Source organism: Vipera berus, assembly GCF_964194415.1.
Source record: "Vipera berus genome assembly, chromosome: 9".
NCBI classification, from domain to species: Eukaryota; Metazoa; Chordata; class Lepidosauria; order Squamata; family Viperidae; genus Vipera; species Vipera berus.
In genome coordinates this window covers 16416932-16438183 of record NC_138212.1, presented here as the reverse complement: position 1 = coordinate 16438183, position 21252 = coordinate 16416932, and the positions used below count along the sequence as shown (strand labels likewise).

The 21252-nt window shown below is 41.6% G+C and overlaps 1 protein-coding gene across 1 annotated transcript; it reads left to right on the top strand.

The window, feature by feature from the left end:
- The first annotated feature begins 800 nt into the window (after positions 1-800).
- Positions 801-20585, top strand: PSMB2 (proteasome 20S subunit beta 2). Its single transcript, XM_081335426.1, has 6 exons — positions 801-977; positions 2861-2983; positions 3827-3897; positions 16619-16781; positions 18244-18293; positions 20362-20585. The coding sequence occupies exons 1-6, from the start codon at positions 887-889 to the stop codon at positions 20467-20469; spliced, it is 606 nt and encodes a 201-aa protein (XP_081191552.1). The 5' UTR covers positions 801-886; the 3' UTR covers positions 20470-20585.
- Positions 20586-21252: the final 667 nt, after the last annotated feature.

Genomic DNA, 21252 nt, shown 5'->3' with positions numbered 1-21252 from the left:
AAAGGGCCAAGTTTGAAGACCCCTGGTTTAATGCCTGCAGTCCAAATGTTGTTCGCAATGGCATTTTCATTTCTGACAGCTTTCAGGCATGAAATGTCACTCTGAAATCCCCTTTGCGTTGCTGCCTGTCATTGAGCAAATGGGAGTCTTGTCCCTTCCTTCCTAATAGGAAACTTTAAAGGTAATGTTCGGATTGCATTCATACAGGAGTGGCAGGAGAAGGGGTGGGGGACAGTGTCCACACAGCCAAAATGGTAGAATAAAAATAGTATGGTTGCATCTTGACTTCTTTGATGCCCTGTTGTAGTGATGACCTTGGGAGACAGAAAAGCCGCAGCCAGGGGAACAGGCAGATTAAGACAGGGGTCCTCAACCTTGGCAACTTTTAAGACTTGTGGACTTCAACTCCCAGAATTCCTCAGCCAGGCACGCCAGGCCAGCTTTGCTGTCTGAGGAATTCTGGGAGTTGAAGTCCACAAGTCTTAAAAGTTGCCAAGGTTGTTGAGGACCTCTGGATTCAGAAGCAGCTGAGACCACAGGAGTATGGACCCGGGGAAACCTCTCAGAAGAGACCCTCCCTAGTCTCGTGGACTATGAAAGTGAAGGAGGGGAAAGCATTTTCAGAAGCTCAAGATGTTATTAAAGGCTAAAAGGAAAGCGGAAGAAAAGCCGCTCTGGGCGTCGCTTGAATAAAATTCGAGGGAGCCTAGAGAAGAACCCTCCCACGTGACCTCCGCGGGAACCATAGACTCTCTGTCTACGCCTTGGTAGAAGGGAGTTGATCTCGCGCGACGTCCCCGTGACGTCACTCCTCCGCGCCGTGGCGCCCCGGCTTCTCGCTGTGTCACCGAGGCTCGCAATTCGCTTTCGGTTGCTCGGGGCAGTCATGGAGTATCTCATCGGCATCCAAGGGCCTGACTTCGTGCTGATGGCCGCCGATACCGTCGCGGCTTCCAGTATCGTTCACATGAAGCGCGGTCAGTCTCCGGGTTTTACTTAGGCGGCGGCGGCGGCGGCGGCTGGGAACCGTTTGAATGCCACCCCCCATGTGGTTTGGGGCTGAGGGGCGAAGGCAAGCCCGGGTGCTGCGGGGGCCGAGTTGAGGCCGTGGGGCCTCCTTTAGGTTTCCCTCACGGCCGTTTGCAAGACGACGCTCTGGAGGGGTCGCGCTGGGCACCTGCTTTGCCTGGCTCGGGATCGAAGAGGATCCAGTAAAAGCCGAAGGGAAAACAAAATTGGATCTGAGCTTCTGGGAAGAAGCTGCCGGTTAGAGTAGACCAGGGGTAGGCAACCTCGGCTCTTTTATGACTCGTGGACTTCAACTCCCAGAATTCCTCAGGCAGCAAAGCTGGCCTGGCGTGCCTGGCTGAGGAATTCTGGGAGTTGAAGTCCACAAGTCTTAAAAGTTGCCAAGGTTGAGGACCCCTGTCTTAATCTGCCTGTTCCCCTGGCTGCGGCTTTTCTGTCTCCCAAGGTCATCACTACAACAGGGCATCAAAGAAGTCAAGATGCAACCATACTATTTTTATTCTACCATTTTGGCTGACTCAGGAATTCTGGGAGTTGAAGTCCACGAGTCATAAAAGAGCCGAGGTTGCCTACCCCTGGAGTAGACGAAAGAGTGAGGGCCTGACCTTTTATAAATTCCTGACTTACTTTTATTTCCCCCCCCCCAAAAAAAAAAGTGTGTTAAATTGCCCTTCTCACCTATTGATCCCAGAATGCGTCGGAGGTCATTGGTGACATTTCCAGATGTTTGGAAAGTTGTTCTGGGACAGAGCGTTTGGTTTGGGGGGGGGGCTTCATAACAAAATGGAAGTCCTGGGGAAAGCGAAACAAGATGCAATAAATTTGGAGCGTACTCTACTCGAATGAAAATGTATACGTGACTCTGCACTATGTATTTAACTTGGTTGCTAAATTGTGTTCTGGGTTTGCCCAACACAATCTGTAAAGTAGCCATCCAATTTTTAGGGTGCAAACAAACTATTCAAATATAAAAAGAAAAATTATGAAGCTTTGCATGTTGTGCAAATAAAGCCATTATGTTGGCAGATGACTGAGCTAAACATATGTATGCCTAGCCATAGAATTAGTTTTTAAAAAATATTCCGTGATTTTATGTTTTCAATTGCCTTTTTCAACTTTTTTGTTAGCTGCCTTGAACAGTTAATGCATTAAATATATTACAGAATTGCCAACTGATCGGTCATCTGCACCTTTCGACTGTTTTGTAAATAAATATTTTTACATTACAAAAGCTTTAATATTGATGATTATTAGAGAACAAGAATCTAAACAACTTGGTTACTTTTTGGCTCTTCAGTCATCTGTAGGGCTTGTTTATACATTTATTTCAGATCATGGAAAGTTAAATGCTGTGGAATTAATTGGAAGAGTCATTATTCTCCTCCCTTTTTGTTTCTCAGTTTGAAAACTTCAAGCCAGCCACTTAGTGACTGTTCAAAGTTACAATGGCACTTGAAAAAGTGATTTATGACTGTTTTTCACACTTATACATTGCAGTATCCCCATGGTCATGTAATGAAAATTTGGGTGCTTTACAATGGCATGTATTTATGAAGATTGCAATGTCCTGGGTCATGTGATCACCTTTTATTACCTTTTCACAAGCAAAGCCAATGGAGAAGACATTCACTTAACAACTGTGTTACTAACTTAGCAACTGTATTGAGTCACTTAACTATGGCAAGAAAGCTCGTAACATGGGGCAAAATGTTTTGCTTAGCAATGGAAATTTGGGGCTCAACTGAGTCATAAGTCAAGGATTACCTGGACCTGATTATTCTTTTATCTGACACTGGTGCCTGTTCTTCTTTTCTTCCTCTATAATGTTAAGATCATGACAAGATGTTCAAGATGAGTGAGAAAATCTTGCTACTGTGTGTTGGGGAGGCTGGCGACACTGTACAGTTTGCAGAATACATCCAGAAAAATGTCCAGCTCTATAAGATGAGGAATGGTGAGTGGTGCAGCTGAGTCTCTTTGGAAAGTAAACAATAAAAAACTAGGTCTCCATATTACAAGTTATTTAGGTGCTAATGTCTTCAGACCCTGTACAGATCCTTCTATTCCTTCACCTATTTGTTTTTATCTCAGTTACTAGACACTTGTTTTTTCACTTGTGTTGAACGATATTGCAGGGTGACAGTCAAAGTGTTGTAAACATTTAGTTTCTTGTACTTCTGCTGTTGTCTTGAAGTTTCTTAGGTCCAATTTGTATATTCAGATTAACAGGAGTGTATCTAAGTGAAGAGGGTTTTCATTAAATGCTTCTTACATTTGAAGTAAATACAACCACTCTGTTCAAGTGTGAGAATAATAGCTTTGACTATTCCCCATAACATACATGGAATTAATTTTAATCCACTTTAATTTCTTTGTGTATCACGAGTGCTAAATTTCAGAAGTACGATAAAACAGTTGACATATTTGATTGATCATAATTACTCTGTATATGTTTGATAAGAATTTTCTCTGACTTTATGTAATCCCAGTTCTATCAATTTCTAGCTTTGTCTACACATAGTTTTTGTAAGCACAAAGTTTGGGTATAACCATTTTTGTACATATATTTATATATTGCAAAAGTATTTATAAATAAAATTTCAGAGGTTTAGGGTACATAACTGTTAAGTCATCTTTCTATGTAGTCACTGCAGTTCACAAAAAAAATGAAATCTTGCATTCCTATTTTAGTATTGCGTTGCACTATAAAATTTAGCTGAAGCAGTTTCTTCCATTGAGTCTAGAGTAAATTTCCAGGTACCCATAAGATATGATTGTGTCATTGTCTTAACAATAGGATATGAGCTGTCTCCAACTGCAGCTGCCAACTTCACACGCAGAAATCTGGCTGATTATTTGCGGAGCAGGGTAAGCCAGTCAGCTTTTATTGGCTGCTTATGTTGGGATGTATCATGTGTTTTCTCCAAGTCTTATGATAAATGTAATGGAACTTGCAGATGTGTCACCATCATCCTTTCCTGATAGGATTATCTATATTTCATATTTCTAAACTGCCCATTGCCCTCAAAAAGGGGCTATGGATGGTGTACAATATAATGTCACCAATAAATAAAACTACCAAAATGAATACTACAATTAAAAAATTAGGATTAAAAGTTTTAAAATTATAGAAGAATAACAAACATCAAAAGGGGGGAAAAATCTTAAGATGGGCATTTAATGATGAAGATACAGGGTTAATCTGAAAATAATTTCAAGTATAGGAAGGAGTAGGGGAGTGTGCTGGCTAAGGAGTCAACTGTCCAGTCTACTTAGAGATTCACTTTAGTTGGTGGATTTGTCCCTTTTTCACTTTTTCCATGCCCAGCCCTTCATTTTTGCTAATACTTCTGTGGGTCAAATACAAATGAAAATACAAATGGCTGCCAAGAAGGAGGGTTCCTCCTGTAACTTTCTTATTTTAGTTCATTTCTTGCAATTCTGCCACTGCTTGAAGGAAACTGTCTACACACTGGTGCCTCCCCAATGCATTGAGCTTCATTTTCCATAATCCAACAACATGGATATTTAAAACTGGGTTTAGTCTTTTAATGTTCCGTGATTCTTTGTAATAGCTGCATGTCACTTTCCAAGTGACACTTCCTGCTTCAGTAAGATCTTGAGGATGTTGCAGTTAAAGGTGGCAATTGACAACCAATAACTATCATGCCTGAGGTCATCTGTGAGAGATTGTGGGAAGGCTTGAATGTAACAGAAGGTAGGTTAGATACAAACCACCAACAGTTCCAAAGGTCACCACATTAGAGAAGTTTGTGTATACAGGACTGAGGTAATGAACTGATAGCCTATTTCAAAGGTAGCTTTTTATAATCCAGTGCATCACAAATGGCTTCCCACCTGAGATCTGAGGGATCCCACCTTTTTAGCCTTCTTGGGGGCTTTGAAGGCCTGAATCTTCCCTTAAGCCTTGGGATAGGTTGGGAGTTGAGCAGGGAGGCTGCTTGGTCTGGTACCTGGGGAGTTGGGCACTTGGGGATTTAGGGATTGTTGTGAGCCTCCTAGAATTATAAGATATAGGCAGCCATATAATTCTTCTAAATAAAAGAATTGTTTTTAGGAAACCATAACAAAAAAGTAAAGTTTGAGGCTTCTGTATACTTAATAAAGCTTAACAAAAGTGTCTAATTCTGGAATCTGGTTTTTTGCCTCCTTTTTTTGCCTCCTTTTTGATTAACATGAGGCTAAAATGCAGCCATTGTAGTATTGAAGGATCCCAAGGCATAGTTGCCACAATTGAAATTATGCTCTGAATACTAGAAAGTGTGGATTGTTCTAAACCAGCGTTTCTCAAACTTGGTAACTTTAAGAAGTGTGGTCTTCAACTCCTAGAATTCCCAGGAGCGTGAGAATTCTGGGACTTAAAAGTTCACACATCTTAAAATTGCCAGGTTTGAAAAACACTTTCTAAACCATGAAATAAGCACTGAGTCTCCTCCATTATTTATTTATTTATTTATTTATTTATTTATTTATTTTATTACATTTATATACCGCCCTTTCCCGAAGGACTCAGGGCGGTTTACAGGGTGATTAAAAACCAAGATACAAAAGTTAAAAACAAATTTTTTAAAAAAATTATATTTGTCCCTGCATAAATAAAACCCCAGTTAAAATAAAATTAATCCTCAGCCTGGGCCAGAGAGCTCGAAGAGCCAGGTCTTCAGGCCCCGGCGGAATGAACGGAGGTGATGAAAGGTCTTAAGCTGAAACCTGGTTTATTTGCTGCAACATCTGAAAGATGACACTCTTGCCAGGCTAACACATCCTTAAAGTAGGAAGGAACAGTCCTTGCACTGTAGATTAAAATTCAGAAAGTGGCTTTCTAAAATTCCTGAACAATCTATGGTGGGGACATGATTCAAACCATCATGAGCTTGTGGCAACTACAAAACACCTGTTCTGAGCTGGGGCTGTAGAAAGACAAAGAAGCATTTATGTCCACTTTCCTCCTTCCCCTAAGTTCCTTGATCCAGCATTTTTCCCCCAGCTGCTTCTGATATGGTTGGTGTACTATCCCCCCTTTTAAGAAAAATAAATACAAGCATGTGCGTACACAATACTAAATACTGCAGGGCAGAAAAAAACCAAATAAAAATGGAAATTGCCTATGATTAGCCTCAGGTTTAGAAATGGTTGGGGTTTTTTTACAGGAGGGAGGGGTCATGGCTTCACGGAGAGGATGAATCTGTGGTAGGCAGTAGGGCCCAGGTTAAACTTTTGCCATCTACAAGTGAAATCTCAGACTCAGTCAGACTAAACCAGCCTGTGCCCTAGATCCACTCAGTGCCAATTCCAATGATCATCAGTCCCATTTTTTCCTTTCTCGCACCTGTCCTAACATCCGTCTTTTTCACATGCACATCTGTGCACTTTATTGTTGCTCCATTGGCATTTATGTTCTTTCCCCTCATAGACCAAGCTAGCCTGGCACGTTGATTGATTGATTTAACTTACTGTATTTCCAGTTTCTCTCTGAATATATTGTTTATCTTAATTTTTATCTGCATAGAAGTGAAGGAATGGGCAAGCTGTAACAAAGCATGAGACATTTGAGATGGCCTGTAAAGCAAATGCCAAGCTATTTTATTGCTTAGTAAATTTTCATGGGTCATTTTGATTATTTATGATTGGTTTGGTTTGTACACCTCCCAGAATCACATAGTTTGAATTGAGTGGCCATGTAGATTGCATGCATGCATTGATGTATGACTGGACAAATAATTTTGTCAAGTGCTTCATTATGCCATCCTGCTTTTGCTGTTGTAAAACTTCTTTTCAAATCCAACACTTGCAAAACAAGACATAACGCTCCCCACAACTACACACTAATCTCAAATAGCTGATAGAAATTAAACCATAAAAATAAGCTGAAATAAGGCTTCCAGTTCTCAGGCAAACAGAAGATTGTTTAATTTCTTTCTGAAGACAAATTAATACAATAAAGTAGAGCAATGTTGTTTGATGTAAAAATTGAACCTTAGGATTAAAATAAATATGGTAATATAGTAAATATTGTAAGATGGTATTTGTAAATAATACAATCTGGGTGTGTCAGAATAGTTACATTTTCTTAATCTTTTTGCAAGAAACTGCCTCATTTTTAAAAAAAAAAGTATATGAGGGGAGGAGGTACAAACATGCAAGTGTGAAGGTCATTTGCTGTCGAATTGATCTGGACTGCGATGTGTATAATTTTGCAATATAGGCATCACTCAGTTCATACCAACTTCTACCTTTAACTAAAAGGTAAATGTGTCTTTCTTAAAATCTAATCTGCAAATTGGATTGTTAGCAATCCCTGCCTTGTATGGTTAAAGCCAAAAACCATTTTAATTTCTACTTACAATGGTTAAATATCAATTATGTCATTGAGTTCAAGTTTCCTAATAGTTTTTTTTTATTATTTGTTTCTGTGCTTCTGTTTCTGTTTTAATTCTAATTTCAAATGAACACCAACCTGGCCATTTTTTCCTGCTGTTATATATTCTGCAGGTTATCTTTCTCCTCCTCCTCCATAGGTCTTAAAAAAAGGAGGATCAAGAAAGGAATATTTTACAAACTCCCTTCTCCTCCTCCTCATTGTAGGCTGTAAGGAAGATCTCTATTTCTCCCCTTTCACCCCTCCCCCCCTCAAGCATTTGTCTGCATACAATTACTGGTCTTTTCCCAAATGCTCTCTCGGCTGCATGCTGCCTGTTTTTGTGGCCTTGCAAGTTCACGTGACCTTTGGAGCAGATGGCCAGGTGACACTGGCTTGGAGCATCTTCACTAACGAAGGCAATTTAACATACCGCTTGGCAAAGCTGGGTTAGCAGGATGTGACATAGTGAGACCATGTCTCCTTCCTCTGCATGCCAGGTCCCTGGAGGCCTGCTCCTGCCTCTCTCTCTCTCTCCCCCTCCCCTCCTTCCATCTCTGAGTTTGCCTTCTAGCTTACCTGCTCCAGATGGGCTACGCAGCAGGGAGGACACTGGCAGAAGCAGATGTGTTTGTTTACCGGAGATGAAATGTTGCGCTCTTGCAGATGGCTGGGCCCTCCAGCAAACGGTGCACTTTGACACCACAGTCATGCCACTTGGGGCAGCAGGGAGGGAGGTGTCCTCCTCTTAGCATTGCCCCATGTGGCATTCTGAATAAAAGGCAAATCCACCTTCAGCACTGATTGGCACTTGACAGCATTGGAGAATCCTACTTTTTTAAAAAAAATAAAATCTCCCAATCTCTACGCTATATATTTTAGGAAGGATGGTGACTGCAATTGCTTGATTTGAATGTAATCTAGCTGTTGGTTATGTATAAAGTCATTATGGAGATAGGGCGGCATATAAGTCCCAAAAATAAATAAATAAATAAATGTTATGGGCACATTATTTTTAGTTTATTTTCTAATGATTCAAAATTCAAAAAAAATTCATTTTGGGTGCTGGATGCTGGTGGCAGTGGGGAATAAGGGCAGCTCACTAGGTTAACATTTATCTGCCATAATTCCTAAGGTTCTTTCTTTGTAAGTCATATGAAATCTTTCTAGTGCAGTCCTTGTAAGCGGCGAATCCTAAGTCAAAGCAGTCCTTGACTTATGACTAGTTGCTAGCTGAACCCAAATTTGAAGTTCCAAAAGCTGCCCCCTCGTGGTCACATGATCACATTTTGGGCACTTGGCAACCAGCCCCCCCTTTATAGCTGTTTGCAGCATCCCCTGATCATTTGACTGGAAACTAGCATTTACATACAGTTTCCAACGAAAAGCGCCATTCCAGACAAAGGGTTTGCTTAACAACTGCCATAAAAATAGTCATAAAATCAGGTTGGTCACACTAGTGCCTCGACTTACAACCATCATGACATACTAAGGAAATTCTGGCTTCATTATGATCATAGGTCAAGGCCTACTTGTATAGATAAAATCTGTATATAAGTTGCACAAAAGCTGAGAATGTAGCCATGCAGAGAAGGGACTTCCTGATAGAACTGGTGCTGTTAATTCCTAGAGTTTGGGTGTGCCCAGTAATTCACTGCTCAAGCAATTCTAACTGCAAGATGCATTAAAAGGGAATCCTAGCATTTGCTCTGAAGGCTGAAATGTCAGAAGAGCAGTATTTTGCACCCATGAAAGATCATGTTAGGATAAAGCGGTGAGATCTATGTAACATGCAGTGTTAGAAAATAGATATCCTGACCTAGAGCCAAACTGGTTTGCAAATCTACATGTGGTTTCATTGATTTGTTGGTAACTAATTTAGCATTACACCTGCATGCACCTTTTGCTCATCAATAATACCCATCATATTTCATCCTGCAGGGGTTGGTGAATGTGTATGCATGTGTGTATGTATATAAGTAATGGGGGGGGAGCATGAGAGGGACCTAAAAACTGTTGTGATTTTCAAGTTGTTTGCTATGCCGAGTAGCTTTGTAGGACCAGATAAGCTTTCCTTTTCAGCAGATTCTCTCTTTATAAACTTGGAATAAACAAGTGGAAAGTTCCATTGAAAATCTTTCCATGTGAATGACTGGGAATTGCCCCAAATGAATTTTTTCCCCAGTGACTTTCCACATTTGCTGTAAAATGAGGAGAATTAGAGGAGTCGTATTCTTGGAACTGGGATACTGAGATTTCACCCGCATCAATCTATTTTCCACATACAAAAATGGCAACTTTTCCGATTTGGCACTCTCTGTCCACTGCTTGCTGCTTTGCATTTCCTTCTCTGTGAATTCATATTTTACACACTGTGAACATTTGTATTTTCCATGTGCAAGCGAATGTTTCTTATTTTATAGTATTTTGTTTTGTGGTTTGTAATTCTATATTGCCCATGCTAAATAGTGGTAATTTTCTACTGTCCATGTTAAATACTAGGTCATATCTAGTAAACCAAAAGTAATTAACTCCAGAAGAAAATAATATTACACATTTGGTGGCCTGGTTAGAGAGAAAGGCATCAGTTTATGTTTGCATGTGTGTATTGGCCACAAAATGCCACTCAGTGACTATGTGCAGCCCAGATTTAGAATTACCCAGAAAATTTGGTTGGTGGTAGGTTTTCTTAATACTTTCTTGAGGTGCAACAGCTGCCTATTTGAAAGGCTTTTAAGGTTAAAACAGAAGTGGAATTATCAGGTACTTCAGTTTCCATTATCCCTAAACATTAGCCATGTTGGTTTTGACTGATGTGAGTTGGAGCCCAAACAACTTCTGGTGGGTTTTAGAGCCCTCTGAAGATAGTTGGGTCTACTATCTTGGCTAACAGACAACAGGACTCATGATTTAGACCGATGCTCTCATGCCCTACTTGGGAATTTCTGGGGCAGCTCTTTGTGGCCTCTGAATTGGATTGGGGTCTAATTGAGCCTGACAGTTTTTGAGCTAAAATGTCAAAGCACATTGCTGGTCTTTTTAATAAGATGCATAAGTTTGATAGGGCAATCTGTTTCATGTTACAGCTTCCCTCAAAATACGCTGGGTGCTCACATTTGTCTCACAAAATCCCACATTTTAGCTTGCTTTATCATTCAGAGAAGCATCAGAGCTTGATGGCTCTACAGGATTGCCATTTTTATTTTTTTTACAGAGCTGTGTGTTATTAAAAATGACTAAATAAGAGAAGTAATGTTTTTGAGAGAGAGGGAGGAAGACATAGCAGTCTTTTCAGGCAAAAAATTGACCTTTCAATTGCAACAGATCATTTCTTTCCTTCCCCCCCCCCCCCATGGAATGTCCCTTTGAGTTCTTGCAACATCTTCAAGACAATTTTCCTGGTGAGATGCTCCCTATTCAGACCCACCTTCCCTGGCCTGACGCCCTCCAGACATGTTGGGCAGTATTCTAGGTCTTCCTTGTGGGCCTGGGAATGCCCAGGCCGATAAGTAATTCTGGGTGCTTGCTCTTTTTTTTTTTTAGTATAACTTTATTAAGCGTTTAATATAAAAACTGAACGAAAACTAATATTTAGAAGGAAGAAAAGAAAAAAGGAAAGCCAAGACTGTAGAAAATAAGGAAAAAAGGAAAATGTGAAGAAGTCGTCTCCAGTTTTCTTTATAGCAGTTATTAGTTTATAAGGTTATTATATGCAAAAAAAGAAAAACTCTTTTGAGCTTTTACTTTTCGTCCTCCTAAAGCAGGGGTGTCAAACTCAATTTCATTGAGGGCCGCATCAGCATTGCGGTTGCCCTCAGGGGGCCGGGTGGGTATGGCCTGGGTGGGCGTGGCCTACTGAGTGGGCGTGGCTAGAGCACGTATGGCCTACTGGGTGGGTGTGGCCAGCTCTACACCATTTGCATCAAGGGTGCCTATGGGGGCCTGGGCAGGAGTGGGACAGATCTGAGGGTCTCTGGCAGAAGGAGGGTCTCTGGGCCAGGGCCAAGGCAGTGGGGGCCGTTCCCTCACTGTTTCCAGGATGGCTTCGCGGGCCGCATGAAACCGCTTCACGGGCCGGATCTGGCCCCCAGGCCTTGTGTTTGACATGTCTGTTCTAAAGGTTGCTTGATGGAGTGTTTTGAAGCCATCAACGAGTATAGATAAAGTTAAGATTTTCCCCCTTCGTTTATTGTGCATCAGCTTATGGGGAGCTGAATCTCTTTGGCTTTCCTGTTCACTCTGTCTCACTGTTCTTGGATTTTCTCTTTTTCCACAAATTACCATTTCCTCCTGGCTAGATAATGTAATATATAATGTAAATATAGTACCAAGTACCCACAAAGTACTTCCCTCTACTCTTAATGCTATTCTTTCATCTGTTCCTTTTCTCGGCCCTTAAGAAGTCATTTTTCAATAGCTGTTTTCTACTTGGGAAACCTGAGCTGTATGGATTTAAACAGTCTTGCTCTTTCTGGGTTGTTTGTTTGCCTTCATGAACCATGTTCCTTTTAGATTTCCACAATTCAAATGCTAACTTTCCCACAATCTGGAATGTTTCAAATATCAAGCAAATTGTCAGTCCTCCCAAGTAAACCAGACATGACCAGATGAGCCAATTCTACTTCATTGTAAGGCTGCATTAACAGAACCTTGCAAGTCTGAGAATACAAATCTCCCACCGTCTTCTTAACACCCTGATCCATTAAGATGGGGCCTTCCTAAGTTTCTTTTTTGGACTGTTGAGTAATTGTGGGCTCCGCCTCCTCTTGTTTGATAGTTCACTTGGCAGCATCTCTTCCCTTGGTCCCTCAAGGCCATCCCCACATCCCATTACACAAGTTTTAGAGGGCTTAAAGTCAAGGGTCGTGCTTGATTTTGCAATTATGTCCCAGGAGCTAAAAAATAGGCAAGACCAGGAAATAGGGGGAAAATGCATTTGAAAGCAAAATGATATTAAATATATTTCTGTTTATGATGAAATTAATTATATGCAGTTAATATAATTACAGTGTAGCACAGGTGATTTTTTCCATGTTTGGACTTAGAATTCAGTGCCTACTTTGTGTGGAGCTGTGAGGCCACACTTGAAGTTTTTGCTGGCCTTAGGATGTGCTTGTGTGAGTGATGTGTGGGTTTGTGCATGTGTACAGATGTGGATCTACACTTCACAACACATTCATTATGAGAAGATATTCAAGACTCCTAAGTTTATAGATGATATGCAAACTGAGTACCTGTGAATACCTGGAGCAGGTAATGCCCCAAACCCATTGATAGTCTGTAGGCATCTCGTCAGCCAGAGGATGCCTTTACGTGCTATGCATGTCCCAAGGCCACAGCACACATGGGACAGTTAATGATGTGCCATCGCATATCCAGAGAGTTTTGATTTAAGTTGGTTCTTGCTGGGTTTGCTCAATGAATCATTTGAGTCCCTGGAAACCGAGTGGGGTCTGCATCTGTTTGAAATGCAGTTTCTTATCAAATACAAATTAGGAGTTCTGAATTTTCTTGGGTCCTTGTCTTCCGATTTATCTCTGAGAATGCAAAGGTGAGGTTGCATGAAGAATTGCGGGATGCCATCCCTCTCTTTCTCAACACTGGCATTACCCTTCCCCAGCCAAGTGTGGCTTCTTGTGAAGCAATTAATTATAGGGGCCTCAGCCTGGCCTGGGTCCAAAGGCAGGTTATCAGCTCCTTGCTGATTGTCCACGCTTGGTGGGATGCCTTCCTCGCACCCCTATTTCCTTTTCTTCCTCTCACTTGTGACTTTGGCTTCCGCCAGATGTCGAATGCCAGTCTCCCCCCTCCATCGTTTGTCACCAATTTTGCTGTGCGTGTTGGTGGTGTAGTTGTCACCCCTGTTCCTTCCAGTTGTAAATGTTGAAGGATGTCGCGCTCTTTCTAATCACTGTTGTTGTTTTAAATCAGAATAATGGGGTAGAGATGCATTCCCTTCCCCTATTTTTCTAGCATTGTACTGACATTAGAAATAACGTCAGTACAATGCTAGAAAAATGGGGGAAGGGAAAACACTCTGCCTGAACATTCCCTTTTAACCTGCCCACCCACAAGTGAAACTTTCCTAACTGCCCTTTAAAAAGTTACCAATCGCTGTAATTGTAACTTGTAATTATAAAATCTCCCCTTCATGGATTACTGCCTTGTCGTGGCGAGGTTTACAGGCAGGTAGCAATATTTAATTGAGGTTTCAGTTGTTACTCAGCTACAACACCCTGAGGACCAGCTATATTTTTCCCCCCAGCAAGTCAACATGTGCCCACCTTGTCAGCAAAGGCAGACCAGATGTCAGGTGCAAGAAAGTCAGGAACCAGGATAGAGTTGGAAAGTACTACAAGTTTATTTCATGCCACCTGTACACAAGAATCTGAACCCTACTGAGCAGTGAAGGCAAACTGGCACCAGATAAGAGTCAGTGGACTTTAAGAGGGTTTCGACTTAGGTCTCTTACAGGGGTGTAAAGACTCCAAACTACTGATGCCTTTGACCCTGCCCTCAGGCTCAGCCTGGCCATCTACATCAGAAGCAAGTAAACATTTAACCTACCCTCTTCCTTACTTTAGAACACTTAAGTTACCTCTTGGTGGGCTTTGCGTTGTGGTCTGAATGAAGCCTTGAAGGGGAAAGCTTGCATGTTTTCTCCATTCTTATGTCTTCCAACTGCCAAATCCCTCATCTCCCTAACCAGCAGGGCCATCGTTGCTAAGGAATTAACACAACCTTACACAATGGGATCTTGCTGCCTTGTCCCCAGTTTGTCTCTGGGGAATGTCACAAATGTTGCTCTTGTAATCTCTCCCTTTTATTTCTGGATATCCCATTTTTCCAGTCAAAAGGGTAGATAAAGTGCTGAAAACGTAGTCGAAAACAAAACACTTAAAACTATTCAAATGAAGCAACCCCCCAAAGCAAAAGACATGCAAACTTCTTTTTCTTAAAAATACGTCAGACAATTTGCTTTCAGGTCTACATCTCAGCTTCTTTCCTAAAGTTGAGAGGAAAATACGGGTAACACCTCACCCTCCCCCCCCCCTTGCATCAATCCGATTAAATTTTGAAATTTGTAGAACTTCTTTAAAAAGGCTTTAGCAGTAAAAGCTGCCTTGACAGGTTCAGAAGAAGAGAGTTCCTTCATTCAATCTACCAACTTATGGGGCATATTGCATATATCTGTTATGAAATGTGCTGGGATGCTGTGGTGCATTGCACCAGAGTTGCTAGTAACACCTCTATATTGTGGAAATGTACCCAGGTTAGTAACAAGATGATGGGTAAATTGAATTTGATTTGCATCAGCTGAGAGCAGAAGGTGATCTGGGGGCAGCTTCTGTCCTAAAACACAGCTCCCCGTATCTACACTTCTCCCTGCAAACTAAGGAAAGGGTGAAAGGAGACATTTGAAAGAACTTGAAGTGTCTCCTGCAGTCCCTTGTACCCAACCAGCTTTCCCAATCCAATTGCTGCACAGCTGTCTGGCTCTAATTAGCTTGCACATCATTTATGTATGTATGCTTTGACATCTGATACAGACACGGCTCAAAGTTGGCATCTAGAAGCCATGTTTGTGGTGCGGAACTTGATTCGTCAATTACAGTAGAACTTTCCGTTGACAGCTTCTAGATGTGCAAGATGCTTAGGTGTAAATAAAGGAGTGTTAACACAGGCTAATTAATCAATGCCAAAATTGAGGAGCAGCTTTCAGTCCCAAACCCTTCTAACATTTTCCCAGATTTCTTTCTAAAAATAATCTCTTACTGGCACAGATTGCTTGCTTAATAATACCGTAAAAGGAACGTATCCTGTTGGATAGTGGTGAGAAACCTGTAGGCCATGGAGTCTACTCTAACCATACTCCCAAATTTCATGGACAATTGGTGAAAGTTGGCGATCCTCTTTCTTTTTTTTTCAGGAGGAAAACAACCAATTTATAAGTCTTCAGTAGTAGCTGTTAACCTTTTAAAAGAAAGGGGGAAAAGATCTCAATGCATTTATCCCAAAATGGAGATGGGGAGGCCTGGAGCAATCATAAAATGATAAGACTTTTTCTACCCACCCTTATTTCTGGGGAATTATCCTTTTTAAAAAAAGTTTTGCTTCCCGCCGCCTTAAGCCCTCTTGCTGCAAGACTTTAAGTGGGAATTCAAAAGAAATGGCCACAGTTGTATTTATCATCATAGAGATGAATCTTAATCATTTCTGAATTTTAGGTTTAAATGAAGAAACCTCGCTGCTCCTTTTCTGTACATAAGGTTCAAAATATTGTTGATGTTAGGTCATCGTAGATGTCTGCTGCTTCAGCCATCTTGGCTTCTTTGGGGGAAAATGAATAAAACTATATATTGTCCAACTATGGTTAAACAGAAGTCTCTTCCCCAAACTGGTGTCTTGGTCTTCAATTCCCATAATTAGGTTATATGGACAGGAACAGGATGTGAAATGTTGATTTTGAGTCTTCTCTGCCTTTGTCTATTGTTTTTAGGAAAGGGTTGGTACCTACTAGTCAGTTTTGACTCTTGGCACCTGCTTAAACTAGTTCCTGCAATTTTCTTGAAACAGTTTCAGAAGTGGTTTGCCCTTGCCTGCTTTTTATTAGGGGATGAGGAAAGAGAGAGAGGCCCACGGTCACCAGCTGGTTTTGTGTCTAAGGCAGGGCTAGAACTCAAGTCTCCCCAATTCTAGCCTGCTGCCTTAACCACAACACCAAATTGGCTACTTGCGTTTGTTAACTAGCAATTCAACTTTCTTCCCTTTGTGAGCAATGATAGATTACAAATATCCCATCTCAAAAGTGGGACTCCTGCAAACTCACCAAAAATTTCTACTGATCTGTAGAAAGAAGGGCTGAAATATTAAACATATGACAACCAAGTTAATAATCAATGTCATGTTTAACTTCAGTCCAGTCCACTTTATGGAGGGTCAACATTCAAATGTTAAGTTCAGCTTTTAAGTTGAAAATTGGGGTACCCCATCCGCACAGCTTGGTGATCTCTAAAGGTGTTGGGATAGCAACTTATACGTTGAAGGAGAGCAATCACAAATCTAACTCTGTGAGTTCCTATCAGTGTTAATCTGATTCATTCTTTGCCAGTCTTAACTTTCCCAGATAATTTGGGCTATATCACACATTACCTCAAGCCAACATGGTTTATTGACACAAACGCATCCTTCCCCTTGGTTTTGTTACAGAGTCCTTATCATGTCAACCTACTCCTCGCTGGCTATGATGAACACGATGGTCCTGCCCTTTATTATATGGATTATCTTGCCTCTTTAGCTAAAGTTCCCTTTGCAGCCCATGGCTATGGGGCATTTCTCACGCTCAGCATTCTTGACCGCTACTATAAACCAGGTGAGTTTGGCAAATGTGAAGCAGGACACTTGTGGCAACGTGGAGGTTTCATCTTTATAAAGCAAAAATTTTATCCATTGGGATTTGTAGAAGGCAGGTTTGGCATTGGGTAAGCCAGATATTAGCAATCAAAAGTTAAGCACTTGGAGCTCACCAACAATTCTGGACATTTAGAAGCAGAGTCGCCTTGGACAAGTGAGATGGGCAGCATATACAGTTAATAATAAATCTAACACGTTACAATGCTTCTCAAAATCTGTAGAGAATGTTCTATAGATTTTGGTAACAAAATCCTCTCCGTTTCCCCAGATAATTTTTGTAGGTTCCAGATTCTTAATGCAGATTTTTTTTAAAAAATCAGAGATTGTTTGTATCCTGCCTTTATTATTACATTATAAGTAAGGTGGCGAGCATATACAACACACCTCCCTCCTCTTGTTTTCCCCACAACAACAACCCTGTGAGGTGGGTTGGGCTGAGAGAGAGGGACTGGCCCAAAGTCACCCAACTGGCTTCTATGGCTAAGGCAGGACTTGAACTCGCAGTCTCCTGCTTTCTAGCTGGCTCAGGAATTCTGGGAGTTGAAGTCCACGAGTCATAAAAGAGTCAAGGTTGCTGACCCCTGTACTAGACCAAACTGGCTCTCTAAACTGGCTCTGGTTTCAACCCAGCATGTGCTGTGTTGGTTGCCCTTGGCTCTTCTGTTGTCATCCGGGTGAAAAATTCGCTCAGGCTAACTGACCTCCTGCAGAATTCAGCGGGATAAGACGTCCCTGCATAAGGCACTAAAAAGCCAACGTGTGTGCTGAACTTGCCCTTGCTTTTAAGTTGTTTTAAGATGGTTTTGGCTGCCTTTTCTTTCCTGCAGCTCCACCCCACCCCCACCCCCCAGAATGGAGCAGAATTATACCCCCCACCCCGCCTTCTCTCATATTTTTTATCACATTTTGTTGTTCTCGGCATGGGCGAAGCTTTCCTCTGAAATGTAAGAATAGCTGAGGCACTCTGCGCACGTGCCAGTTTCATTGTTAAAACTCAACACCCAACAGGGAGCAAAGCACTAAAAGTCTGCGGAGGAACACCTCCTCGCTCCCTTGAGGGATTCGCAGCCAAGCATGGACAGATGGAGCTCATTTAAAGCCATAATAAGCTCAAGAAGGCCGAAGTGCCTAGTCTCTCCCAGCCCCTGGCCGTGGGAGGCAGGATTCTGCCGGGTTTCCCATTAATGCAGAACAAATCGATTTTGGACGGCTCGTTGGGCCACAGAGCTGGGGCACAGGTGATCCTCCTTACATGTGGAATGAGTTTTCTCCGAGCTGGGAAAGCAACTTCAATTCCTTTGTGCACTACTGAAAGGCTGTTCAAACTTCATGAAAGAGTTTCTTTGGCGGGGGGGGGGAGGGGGCTCCGAGACTTGGCCACTAATTAAAACTGTCTGCTGGGCTCTCCTTTCTTCCTTCAGGTATCACCCGTGAAGAAGCAATAGAAGTTCTCAAGAAATGTCTGGAGGAGGTGAGTGACTCACCTCAGCCCAGGAAACCAGTGCAGATTTGCTTCTCTTTGTTTAGCCAGCCCTTTTGCCTCTCTTCTGCTGCTGAATTCTCATCTCCTCCCCACACACACCACACACCCCGAAAAATATTCTTGCCAGCAGGAGAAATCTCATACAAGGCAGCCAGACGTGAAATTGGCTACCAGGGAAGAATTTTTTTTCCCCCTCCTGATCTTCATTTTCTTCATGTCTTCCAGATTCCAAATCCCAAATTTTTTTTTAAAGAAGAGGAAAGAAAACTGATTTTGCTATATTTAATGCCAATTGCCTGCCCTTCAGCCTCTTCTGGCCAAGAATTTTGCCTTGTTTCATTCTTGTGTTCAGTGATGTTATCATTTTCACTAAAAATGGGAAAGATGGAAATTGGTGTGCCCTTAATAAGGAGGATTTGGAAGACGTTTGATCGTGAGAAGGTCCCAGTCTAGCCAAATATAACTTTTTTAATGCTATTTCCGGAGAGGATGGAATGAGAAACTATTTATTTGTTTATTTATTTACCTTTATTTACCTTTATGCATTTATCTTTATACGCTGCTCATTGCTATGTGACATTATTAAGAATCCGAATTCTCTGGCTAAAGGTGAAATTTCCTGGTTGCTATTGAGAGCCTCCTAAAATATCACCAGGACTAGGAAACTCCCAGTTGCCTTCTCAGTATAAAACTGGCCCAATAGCTGCTCTCAATCTTTTTTCTTTCTTGCATATTTTATTAACCAGTTCAGAAAGCATTTTGACAGATCTGGTGGTTCATATACCAATTCTTTACACTGACAAAAGGAGCTTGCCATGTTGAAATTGCCCTGTTTCTCTTCTGATCCCTTTGATCCACTTCAGTTTATAAGTAAGCTTCTCCGCTGGTTATACCGACTACGCCAGTGTTTCTCAACTTGGGCAACTTTTAAATATGTAGACTTGTAATTCTTCAGCCAGCCGTGGGATCTGCAAGTTGCCAAGGTTGAGAAACACTGATCTGCCCACTACCAAATGTAGAAGTGAAGGCACCCTGTGCAGTTTCAAATTGTGCGCCATTCCTCCATCTGAAAAGATGTGAGTTCCTTGTTCTCTTACCATCAACATTGCAGAGATGACGATACACCGTACTCCAGCCTTTAATAATATAATTTGCAGAACTACAATTAATATAATTTATAGGACTACATTTTTACCACCGGGCATTAAAAAAGCACATGGAATGAAATTCTCTGGATGGGTACCATAACTTCCAACATTCATAAGAGGAGGCTGAGGTGTGTTTTTTTAATTCCCTTTAGGTGATGATAAATGCTGCTCAAACGGAATTTTCCAAGGGCTATTGTTAATTTGTGAGGAGGTGGGACCTGGACCCTTTTCTGGATTCATTCCCCTGATAGGTTCAAGCTGACTTTAATTTCACAGATGCTTAAATATGGACCATAAAAGTATGCTGTTGGTGAAAATAAGACCTTTTTTTCCCTAAAAAGATCCAGCATGGAAAAAAAGCCACAGCAGCGGTTCAGATGGGCAATCTGCTGATCACATATTTTCCAGATGTCCCCTTTTTGCAGTTCTCAATCCTGCTGAGATTTGCAGGGCCGGAAATCAGTGATGTGATTTTTCCATTTAAAAACCCTCAATTCTGGATAAAGGATGCCTCTGATTCACACCTTCATTGCTCTCCCCTGGGAATGTTTTGTGGGTCTCTGTTTAAAAGAAAAGCAACCTTCCTTAACTGAGCATGCTCCAGATATCTTGGGACAGCAACTCCCAGAATTCCTAGCCCTAGTTGGGGATGATGGCGGGAAACATCAGTTCTTCCTCTTCTCCGTGTTTGCAACTTGATTCTAACCGTCTGAGTTTCTTAACTGTCAGAGCTGGAGTGGAAGGCAGTTTTAATAGGTGGGATTAGTGTGTGTTTGTGTGTGTGTAGGGTGGGGGGGGAATGTAAGGACATCAGTGGGGCAAAGAAACTGAAAGAGACGAGAAATAATACAGATCTTACCTGATTTGCTGCAAATGCTGAACGAAGTGGGTTTCTCTCCCTCTCACAGCTCCAAAAACGCTTCATCTTGAACTTGCCTTCTTTCAACGCCCGGTTCATCGATAAAGACGGTATCCATGAAGTGACCAATCTCCCGCTCCTGAAATCAGTGGCCTGAGTGTCCAGGCTCTGCTTCCTTTGTCAGTCTCCGATTTCCTTTTTGTACTTGTTGGAAAACCAGAACATCTTTAATTCTGTTTCCAAATGCAAATAAAAATTTGATCTCCCCCCCTACTTTTTAACTACTTTTGCAACATTTTTTAAAAATGGTTTCTCATGCAGGGGTTAGGTCAACCCGTGAGTGTGAGTGTGTGTGTGAAAGTGAGAGAGAGCGAGCACTATTGGCCTAGCTCAGGTTGCTAGTTTTTTGGGTTTTTTTAATAAAATGGTTTCTAACTTTTGTTTTAGGCAACAAGTTGGTCTGTAGCATTTAACAGTGGATTTAAGTTTCCATGAACTAGATGTGAACAAAGCTCTCTTATTCAAATTGGTTCATATCTCCCCATTAAGGCATTGTTTATTAAACTACAATTGCTCGGGTTCAGACATAGAGTAACCACTTGTAGCTACGGATATTCTGTGAACTCAATAACACAAGCAGACACTGATCCATCTGGCTCACCATGCCCCTAAAACAGTGTTTCTCAAACTCAGCAACTTCAAGATGGGTGAATTTCAGCTCCCAGAATTCCCCAGCCGATTCTGGGAGTTAAAAGCTACACATCCTAAAATTGTTGAGAAACCCTGATACATTCTGTATAGTACATTAATGTACAACATTAGAAATCGAGGCTGAGTTGACACAAAATGCTACAATTGTTGGTTTGGGTACATTTTATAAACCCATTGTCTTGGGGTGCATGAATATCTACCTACCTACCTACCATCTTACATAGCCATG